We start from the raw sequence: 11,274 nt of genomic DNA on the forward strand, positions 1-11,274 counted from the left end.
GAGACAGCACTCAGCTACCCCAGTCACCAACCCCCTCCTGCAGCTCACATCAGCCCTGCTGCCTTCATGCCCCTGATTTATACCTGCTGCACCGAGGGAGCAAACCAAATCAACATCAGCTGAAGAACTGGGCCACTGGCTCTGATGAGACTTGCAGTGATGTGCAGCAGCTGAAGACTTTTCCACCTGCTGCCCAGAGCTGTGCTGACACTGGTTTGAGCATTTGGTTCATGGGCCAGAGTTGTGCAAAAGTGAATTTTCCCACAAGTGTTTTTACCCGCTATCGTCAGTGGAGCTGCTAATACTCTACAAGACAAGGAGTTCTGGAAAATTTACTGTAATAGAGTGCTATTTAGCCCCAGGAATTTATTAAAGGTGGCTGTGATTTACCAGCGCTGGGAAACGTGAGTGGAATCCAGCACATTTACCCCTGTGCTGGGGGACCACCCGCTGTGTGTTGTGGGGTGATTTCCTCTAACCTACCCCTTGGCTACTCGCTCTCTGCAGGGGCTACACTCACACCTATCAGCTGGAGATGTCATTTTGTCCTCCCTTGAGATGCAGCGTTTTGCACCGAATGAAACATTTCTCCCAGTGAGCATTCCTCTCTAATACACAGGAAGATCACAGAAGCAGGAATTCACCATTAAAAAGGAATACCATTTGTACAAAGCTGGGAGATATTTGGAAATCTGTTGTGACCAGGAGGATCAATGACTCATCAAGGCTTCTCATCTTCCTCCTCTTTCTACTGGTGTGGGAGTGAGGGCTAATTTAGGACAGCACTCTACCAGGGGAGAGACAGTGTGGAAAGCCTCCCACTTCCTTGCAGCGGCTCAGAAAACATGATTGGGATCAAGATAGAAGTTTATTCCCAGTCTAGTCTCCCTCATGTCTCTATCCTGGAGATGTAACAAATGTACTGGTATCTGTGTGCTCCTGAGCAAGAAGATGGAATGTCTGGACAATCTGCGAAGGAAAACTGTCACAGTCTTCCCATGTTGTCATTGTCCGAGTCAAACTGGGCTTAGATGCCGCAGTGATGGCTACAGAAGACAGACACATAGCTGATGCTGTGGCCACTCAGCTCTTTCTGTGCAGTGTTTCCAGAGCTTGCCCTGTGCAGATAAAATATCTCAGATCACCACTGCAGCACAAGCCAAGAGTTTTGATGCAACTAAGATGAAGATGCAGGATGCAAAACATCTCCCCTGACAGTAACGAGTTTATCGTCTCTCTGTAGTGAAAGGTTATGTACAAGCAGATCCAGGGGCAATTCATGACCACTAATGTGAGCTTGTAAGAGGGATGTGAGAATTTATCTTCTGAAAGGGTCTGTTTCTTTCCTCTTTTATGGAAGGAGCCTGGACAACTAGATTAGTTCAAGTGACCTGGTATGTAACTAGCTGAGGTTCAGGGAGAGGAGCCCTACCTGTTGCACAGACATGTTGTACACGTGCAACGAGCCTGACGTCTCTGGATCCACACAGCCACGCCCAGGAGATGCGCTGCAGCTCTGAAATATCAAACCCAGCAGCACTACTGGTTGCCCCGACGATCTTTGCGTGCCCAGTAAACCAGCCCCGTTTGGGGTGCGCTGCACTTAATGGACATGGACAGGGCATGCTTGAAATGGCTAATATGTGTGTAAAAATACCTGCCCCGGGAATCCACCTGCCTTACCCTCCAAGCCCACAGTGCTGTGCCATGCCATAACACCGTTTTCCACACCACACCGATACGTAAGTCTCCGTGATGAACTGTTTCAGATACTTGGACGTGTCAGATACTTGGGGTAGACATACAGAAAGATTTCCTCACTGGACTTCAGCAGTGAATGACCTGTTTAATCAGGCTTTCTCTACATTCCTTAGAAAGAAACTGGTGTTTTCAAAGCGTGAGTCTTCCTGAGGATGGGATGAATCATTTCCAGGAGCTGCCTCTCTCCATTGACTGTGGAGGCAGCTTGGATCAGACAACACTTGTACATGCTCAATGGCAGATGGCAACAACTTTTTCACCCTCAATCCTCCCTGTTTTTTTCCCTTTTAAAGCATCTTTTTCTCTACTTAGCAGCCTTGAACCGCCAAGGTTCCAGAATGAGATGCTGCAGTGGGGTGCCCTGATTTAGGTAGGGTGAATCCAATCCTAAATAATTCTAGCACAAAGAAGAATGCGGTGTTCTCTGCTTGGCAAACACAACTTCTGATGGATTTGATGACGTAATTGCTGCCTTCATAAAGGATAAAGTTTGCTGGAGTAGTACAGAAACTTAATTACTGGAAGGTGGAAATGTCAGTCATTACAAACATCTCACAGAACAAAATCCCATTGTTTTTTCTTAAGCCTTCTTCCCCAAACACTGTTGCTCTCTCCCCAGATATAACACTGGGTTGTCTCACTTCTTCCTTTACACATCGTCCCTTGTATGATTTTAATAATTCACGTAAGACGATTATGACTACTGTCTGAAAAGTTAAAAAAATCGCATCCTTATAGGTGTAGAGCAAGTCCTGCAAACATCATCGCCGCCGCCTCTGACTCCTGTGAACATCGGTATCAGTGCGTGCATCCAGATACACTGACATATGTGCCTCTGCCACCTCCTGGCAAAGCACGGTAATAGCACATCAGAGGGGGAGAAAATTCTTGCACTGGATTTATTTCTTTGAAAGTTGTGATCCCACACAAGTGAAACTGTTTAGAAAGCTTCGGTGTTTTCAACATTTCTTTTTAATATTATTAGTTCTATATCCAGAATTTGAAGAGCTTCTATGTTGTAGATACTTGACTTTGTGATATTGTTTACTGCTGCCAGTTGTTGATAACGTCTTATCTTATTATATTTTATTGAACGCTATACCACTGCACCATATATTAATGTGGTGGCAACAAGACATAATATACTCTGTTCAAATTGCTGAGCGTGATTCCAGCTATAAGCTTCAGCAGCGGGCTGTCCAAAGTTATTCCAAATACGGATAAGCACATTGATTTATCTCACCCAAATCTGCACCAGAAGTGAGTCCATCTGATCGCACCAGTCTAACTTCCTTCACGGTCAAAAATTATAACAGCACTACTTGGGCACCGTTCGTCTTCCCTTAGAACAGACATGTTCATACCCTAGGATGCAGAGATCGTCGTCCTTACACCACAGACGGCTCACCTGTGGAAAGCAAAAACTCACACCTTGTCCTTCCAACTGGGGCTCCAAGGGACAGACTGGAAACATAACCCCATCACCCTCACGTATCCTGAAACGTTGACTGTGTCAGGCATAGCCACGCTACCCTGTTGGGCTAAGGTGAGAAAGGTCTTTGACACATAACACAAACTAAGGGCAAAAACCCCCAACCAAACCCAACTAGTTCTTGCTTCCGGTGGGCGGGAATTCAGCAGTTGCACTGGTTAGGATGAACCTTGGGTCAGGCTTTAGAAATTAGCGGTGAAAGACACGTTTCCCGTTTCCAGTTTCTTCTTTATGCCAGAAGACCGATCATTCCGTCATAGCTGCTGTTCGATTCTGCTAGAACAGCGGATTTCAACACAGGCAGAGTTGCTTGCGTTCTGAAATAACTGAAATATTTGGGAAATAACCTCAGTGTGCATTTCAGCAGTTCTTGTATGACCCAAGCAGAGCCTGCTGTGTAATTGCTTGTAAGTCTCTCTGCTACGGACTGGGTTACTTGCCAGGTTTCCCTGTAGTCCTCTGAACCCCCGATGTCTGTACCTACACATAAAAGTTCCATTGTTAACCTGTTGAAAGCCTTTTTGGAGCTGCTTTTTATTTTTACAGCGCTGGGAGTTACCAAAACTGGAATAAGACTATTCCAGGATTCCTAGTCTGTAATATTCTAGTTCCACGTTGTCCTGAAATGATGTTTTGCTAAATTTAATCCCTGTTTTAAATACAAACCAACTTTGTTATTTCACATAATTCAGTAAATGTCTGTAAGAAGCAGTCTGAGAACCAAGAGGCCTAAAGCCAGTCACTGTGGACAGCATGGTCTTTTATCACACAGCTGATGGTTTTGGAGCTGAGGTAGAGGAGATTGTTTTCTTTAACCAGCAGTGTGGAAAGAGGAATCACTCAGGCTCCAGAACCCCTTTCTAGCCAGGTTTTTGTGGTTATGGTAATATCTTAAGAAGGGATCTGAAATGGTTTTGAACAGGTTGTAATCTCTTGCCATGGCAGAGAAATGGCTCTGGTGATGGGAAGAGTCCGTCAGTTTTTATGAGAAACAGAGGAACATCATGGAAACAAACACAGAAAAGCAAAGACAAGACAACAGGGGAAAAAAGACACCGACAAAGACCACAGTTGTTCAGATCTTTCTGATTTTTGGTTCAGGGAAAAGAATTACCCACACCTTAAAAAAACCCTGTTTCTTAATAAACACCAACATTAGTGCAAGTTCTGTTGTGTAACGGTGGTTCGCTCTTTCCAAGCGATGTTCAGAGGCTGCTCAATGTTTCCCGCTCGTGCGGATCCAGTGCTCAAATGGTTGTTATTTAGACTCTACTATTCTCTGCACCATAATTCCCTTTCCCTTAAAATTTCATCTGAAACAGCTGAGCTTTGCCCAAGCAAAACTTCTAACTCGCTCACTGCATCACGAAGCTCACTGTGTAACGCTGTCACTCTGTACTCGAGGGTTTGGTCCTCCTGACTTCTCTGAGGGTGCAGAGAAGGATGTTTTAATTGTCACCAGAAACTGCAATTGTAACTGCAAAGCTATGTGAATAGTAAAAACCTTAAACGTGTCTCTGCAGCAGTGAAAAATCTGTCCTGCAGCAGTGAAAAATCCGCAGGGGGACAGAGGGGACCTAAACCCAGAAAACAGGCAGGACTACCAATGAAATCTACAGCTCTGAAGAAACCAAGGTTAGGTAAATTCCTTAACTGGCACTAAACATCCTTTGGGTTTAGGTGTTGCCCTACGTGTTGGATTCCAACCCCGTTCCCATGCCCCATTCTGCCATTAGTCCGTAGGAAAGTTAACTCCAGGTTTGCTGCAAACCCATCTTGTCTCAGAAGACTTGGAAGCGCTTCCACAACTTCCACATGGACGCCTTCACCTCGTTATTCCTCAGGGTATAGATGAGAGGGTTCATCACTGGGGAGAAGACAGTGTAGATGACACAGATGTGCTTGTCGGAGGGGAAGGTAGAAAAGGGACGGAGGTAGATGAAGATGCAGGGTACGAAGAAGAGGGTGACGACCATCACGTGGGAGGCACAGGTGGAGAGCGCCTTCCAGTGCCCCTCAGTGAAGCGGACCCTGACGGTGACCAGGATGAACACGTAGGATGTGACCAGCACCAGGAAGCAAAGCAGGGATATTAAGCCACTGTTGGAAGCCATGAGCCACTCCGTGAGGTAGATGTCTGTGCAGGCAAGCCGAATGACAGGAGGCACGTCACAGAAGTAGTTGTCAATTGTGTTAGGGCCACAGAAGGGGAGCTGGACTGTGAGCAGCGTCTGGACGAAGGAGTGGAGGAAGCCCCCCACCCAGCAGCCAGACACCAGGACCCAGCACACACGCCGGCTCATGATGGCTGTGTAGTGCAGGGGCTGGCAGATGGCAGTGTAGCGGTCATATGCCATCACAGTCAGGAGGAACATCTCTGATGCCCCAGCAAAGTGCAGAAAAAACAGCTGGGCTATACAGTCTTCAAAGGCAATGGCCTTCCTCTGGGAGAGCAGGTCCACCAGCATCCTGGGAGAGGTGACGGACGTGTAGCAGATATCTATGAAGGACAAATTGCAGAGCAGAAAGTACATGGGTGAGGACAGCTTGGGGTCAGTCCTGACTGTCACAATGATGAGAAGGTTCCCCAGCAGAACCATGGCATAGGCCAGGAAGAAGAAGGTGAAGAAGGGGACTCGCAGCTCCCTTGTATCGGAAAGCCCCAGGAGGATGAATTCAGTCACCCGGGAAAAGTTTCCCAGTGCCATGGCTTTGGCTCAGGCTCCCATAGCAGAGGTGTGGCGGTGAAGTCATGGGCTGACCAGGATGAGAAGAGGATGTGCTACAGTTCCAAGATTCACGGATGAAGAAAGCAGGATGCATTTATTGCTTTTCTGCCTGCTACAGAAAGCAGAGTGTCACACCATAAATTACGATGAGCAGTGTTTGCAAAGAGCAGTCCGTCTCCCTTCTCCTGCCCTCCCTCTCCCTTTTCAGGTTTCTGGTCCCTCCGCTCTGCCCCTCACCCCTGAACTCACTCTGACTGCTACTTTTCTGCGTGGTACTTGGTGTGATTGAGCGTGTGCTGCCATTCTGTCAGGCAGGAATCATACCCTGCTCTCACAGGACAAGAGCCATGAATGCTGCAAAAATGCGACTCTGTCCTTTTACCTATTGGGATCTTAAAGTGCCATGATGGAAAGCGAATGCTTGCCATGCTCAAGCATCCTGTCTATGAGATGTGTCTCTACCATGAGCTGTTCCATGTGCTACTCCTTATTGTATTCCTCTAAGCGGACAAAAGAACTCTCCTGTTAGCTTGTCCAGCCTGAATCTAGAAATACACGCACAGAAACCAGGTCTGGGATGTTCTTCACTGCTATCCCTCTCCATCGAGCTAGGAGCTGTTTGAGTGCTCTCTTAGGCCTGCTGTCAACAGAACATGCTCTCCTGAAGAAATTATGGTTTTTAACATAGCAGAAGCTGCAAAACTCTGCACAGTTTCTCTACCTCTTCGTCGCTCAGAGTAATCTTTAAAGAGCAAATACAAATACACTCGCTGTCTGGTGGACATTAAAATGTGACCAGCAGAGGAATGCTCCTTTTCATTTACAATCACACCAGGAAATTCTTTAGCTGCTCATTTCTGCCCAAGAGTTTATAAGTCAGCAAGCAGGAGATCACTGCTAAGAAAGCAGTGTCTGTTTTTCGTATATGCTCCTGTTGCCTTTTGCTGATACCTGAACACTTTCCTCAGCTCCTGCTCTATTCTCTACCACTTTCCCATACTTCTCAGACTGTTTTTCTTTCCCATCAAACAGGTTTGCTTCTTGCATAATTCAGAATATATGTCTGAAAAATCACAGTACTAGTTCAGAAATGATCCCGCTTTTTCCTCTCTGCCTCTCCCAGAGGCTTGGTAGTCTTCCAGAGCTAGCATAGCTGGTAGTCAGAGAGGGTGAACTGGCTGTAGCCATCCCCAGCATTGCACTGGGCAGAGACCTGCAGAACGGGCATCCCAGTTTGAGCGCGGCAGCTCTGGCTCCCTGTATAGTCAGTGGAGAGGAATGAACACCTTAAGGGCGTGACTCGGTTTCCCTTGTTTGGATCATCCCACTACAGTGAGATGACTTCTACCGCCGAAGGCAGTATATCTGTCCATGAGTACAAATGAGAGCAGATACCTGACCCATGCTAGATGGCTACAAAGCAATCAACATTAAGTGAAGCTGCCTTGAAGGACCCAAATGATCAAAATGTCACAGCAGTATTTAAAATTTCCCCTATCTTTTTCAACAGATCACCAAGCGTCTCTCTCTGCCTTTCACATAAACAGACATAATCACACACAGGTGCTGTAATATGCCATGACCAATATGAACAACATAAGCAAAGGAGAGGAAAAAAGGTTACTACTGTATCCAGTTACTAAATGTTGATACAACACAAGCTTTCACATCTGAACGCCACAACATTTGTCGACTGAAAACATTACAAATCATTCACTCCCCATTCATCCAACAGGACAGGGCATTGTTCCTCTCCTCTGCCTCCTGCTTGTAATCACCATATCCTTGGTTTTGTTGCATGGAAATTTGTTTCAGGAGGTTTTCAAGCGATTCTACTTATCCTGACAGGTCACAGACTAGTTTTACTGTGATGGAATCAATGTCAGGCAACACCTCCAAGGGTTTCTGAACTAACCTCTGTATTTCCTGCATCTTCCTTCTCCCTAAAGTCATCCCATCCCAGCACAACGTATAAATACTCCTGTAAGATACTGGGTACCAAACATAGGCAAAAGATAGTTTTTCTGCTAGTGGAGTTGGACCTGTGAGAACTGTGTCATTACCAAACTCCAGGCAGCTACCTGAGGGCCTTATTAAACTGTTTTGATAGCTGGGTCCCTTGGCGTGCAACAGCACACCAATTTGCTCAGTGACCTTCTGTGCGCGGAGTCCTGAAGGCTGATCAAGAAAGGCTAAGACACTACGCACTTCTAAGCACTCAGGAGCCCTTTTTATGAAAAAAAAAATCTGTAATAATAAAAACATAAATGTAGGGTTGTACTACCAATCCTTGCGTTGAGACAATGTCAGGCAGCAGAAAATGTTGCTTGAGATCAGAGAAGCTGCAGAGCTAGGACAGGTAGCATTGGTGGGGAGAGTGCAGTCACTCGGGGATAGACTGGATCAATACCTCATCAGGATGAGATACAAAGATAAACTAACGTGAATGTTCATTCCCTGGGACAAAGGAAGGTCTGGGCAGAGCAGAGATGTCAGTGGTGATATGCCACTGAGAGCTATGGCTCAAGTTCAAATCGGCTTGAACTGCTTGTTCTGTCCGTGATGTTAATCAGTGAGAGATCCCCCTGTCTTTATCTCAACCCACAAGCTTTTTTATCTCCTTTTCTTCCCGTCCTGTAGCAGAAAGTGTGTGAGAGAGGGGCTGGGTGGGCATCCAGCAGCAGTTAGCCAAGGTGAACCCACCACATGGCATGAATGTAAAGATGGGAGACTAGTCTCTGAAAGCAGGCAACCTAGAGAAAGTAGAATTGTGATTAGTGAATTTTATGGGCATTTCTGCTACATCTTCAGGAGGAGAAAGGAGCAGCGTCTTCCAGTGAGGAAGAACTTGCCAATCTAGAAAGGAAATCTTGGTGCCTACACACATTTTTAACCCCTAACAGCAGGGATGGTAAACCTTCCTCTTCTATCAGTCATTTCTACTTCTTTCTCTTCCTATTCTGTCGGGAAATGTGAAGAAATCATAAAAATTCTTTGTCCGAGTGGTGGTGTTTTGCTTCTAATTTTACTACCACCATAACGGAACAAGGACTTAGTGCTGGGTCATGTCCATGTGTCATCCATTTCCTTGAGGCAAATGAGTTGTCAACTATCGTAGGGACATCCTGTTCCTCTGCTTCCCTTCCCAAAATATAAGTGCCAATAGAAGTTTTTAAAAAATTCATGCCTTGACCACAGGCAGTCGATTTGCAGTAGAAGAGCATCGCCCAAAGTCCTGAGATTCTAGGGCCATTTCTGGGCATTTTTCCATACTTGAAATGGCTAAAGGAAATGCCAACCAAACAATAAGATTCTTATTAAGAAGTTGAGGAATGTTTTCCATGTTCAACTAGGAACTTGGTTGTATTTCCGTATGGAGGAATATTTAATTCTCCTATTTCCACTGATACCTATCCCTTAGGTAACACTAGTGTAGTAGCTCCAGAGTACTGGCCAAAACATGGAATTTCATCCAGTATCTAAAAAAAAGCTATGAAAACTATCCCGGTAATTCCACTGGACCATGGATCAGTCAGTGTCTGTGGTCTTTAACCATGTTTAGATTGCTGCCTTGATAGATTATAAAAGCCACCTATGACACACACTGAAGGTTGTGGAAAGGAGTGAGTTAGACAGCAGGGCTTCTTTAAATTAAATTGATCCAACCAAGAATAGCCATAATTTTAGGTCTACAGCACAGCAAGGTTTTTGGACCTGGGTATGTCTTACATTTGTTGTCACTGGACAGCTTAGATGTGAGTGTTTGAGGAACCAAAGGCAGGAGGGAGAACAAAACTGAGGTAGATAGCACATTCACTAGAAAGTACTAAATATATAAAAATGGGAACAGACTCTCCACTGTAGGAAAGCTTTTAGCTATAGACCTTAGACCTTATAGCACCTTCCAGTGCCTGAAGGGGCTACAGGAAATCTGGGAGGGACTTCTTCCAAGGGCAGGGAGTGACAGGGCCAAGGGGAACAGGGTTAAAGTAACAGGTTTAAACGGAAAGAAGGAGATGGAGATGGGACATAAGGAAGGAATTCTTCCTGCAGAGGCCGGGGAGGCACTGGGACAGGTTCCCAGAGAAGCTGTGGATGCCCCATCCCTGGAAGTGTCCAAGGCCAGGCTGGATGAGGCTTGGAGCAACCTGGTCTAGTGGAAGGTGTCCCTGCCCAATTGCAGGGAGGTTGGAACTAGATGGTCTCTAAGGTCCCTTCCAACACAAACCAGTCTGTGATTCTATTAGCCTGGTGAGCTTTTGAATCATCATACTGACATTGGTCCAATCGTAATTATTACTACTGGAAATTGCACTGGCAGGGGAAAGAGAGAAGATTCCCCTCCTGTATCGGCATCAACAAATGAACAATTTTGCACCTAGTACCAGCTTTTTAATAACTAACTCATGGATTCAGTGTGTGACAATGTGGTATTCATAACAAGGCATTTACCACAAGGAGAAGGGGAATGCCAAAGGTATGATTGCTTCCAGCAGCAGGCAACAATCAGTTCTGCAAAAACCTCGGGCCACAATTTCCCAGCTGAAGGGACTACAGAGCAGCTGCAGGTTGTCTGACTGAAAGTTCACGCTAGTTTAGCTAATAGGATGCTCTATCTGAAAAATATTTTTAATATTTAGATGTTGGTGTTTATTGATTTGTTGGTGTTTCAGTATATTCTTCCATCTCTCCCTGTCATACAGAAACCTAATATAACCTCCTACTTCTCTCATGGTCCTATTTTACCACAAAATGAGTCCCATCTGCCCGAAGGCTGTTGACTTCCCTCAGCAGTTTGCTCAGTTGTAGGCACCTCAAGTTTGCACATCCAAACATATCAGACAAAACTGCCAATGCTGTGCCCTACTGAAAGGGTTCTTTACTCTTGGAAGCTGGGTACCACCATCTCTTCTTTGTTCAGAAACATAAGGAAATGCTACTGTCCAAAGATTTTAGGAGCTAGTAGGAAAGAACAACCTCTCAAAATACTTAGTTGTTTCTCCTAAAGCTGGGAGAAGACCAGACTAATACCCATGATACAGCTATGAGGTGCCTGAAGGTAAATCCCACAGTACCACCCCTGATGTTCCGGTTTGGTAGCTGACATCATTTTGACTGACAGTTTCCAAAGAAGATGAGTTACAGAAAACCCTGAATTTAGTGTCAGCCCTATTCTGAACAGCTGTAGTAAAACCAGAGCAACATGACTGGAAAGTCTCTCCTGAACACTTCTCTTCCCATCCCCAGGGTTTCTTAAGCTCACGCCACCTTACAAACATGCACTGCGCTGTT

General features: G+C 45.6%; 1 protein-coding gene across 1 annotated transcript; it reads right to left on the reverse strand.

The window, feature by feature from the left end:
* Positions 1 to 5,034: 5,034 nt before the first annotated feature.
* On the reverse strand, positions 5,035 to 5,961 carry LOC104511276 (olfactory receptor 4D5-like). The gene has a single exon (XM_010153832.1). The coding sequence runs from the start codon at positions 5,959 to 5,961 to the stop codon at positions 5,035 to 5,037; it is 927 nt and encodes a 308-aa protein (XP_010152134.1).
* Between the last annotated feature and the right edge of the window lie 5,313 nt (positions 5,962 to 11,274).

Source organism: Eurypyga helias, unplaced genomic scaffold (genome assembly GCF_000690775.1).
Source record: "Eurypyga helias isolate BGI_N326 unplaced genomic scaffold, ASM69077v1 scaffold466, whole genome shotgun sequence".
Taxonomy (NCBI): domain Eukaryota; kingdom Metazoa; phylum Chordata; class Aves; order Eurypygiformes; family Eurypygidae; genus Eurypyga; species Eurypyga helias.

What these genes read in the sequence shown, in the direction of transcription:
- LOC104511276 (XM_010153832.1), bottom strand. Translation starts at nt 5,961, where the DNA reads ATGGCACTGGGAAACTTTTCCCGGGTGACTGAATTCATCCTCCTGGGG.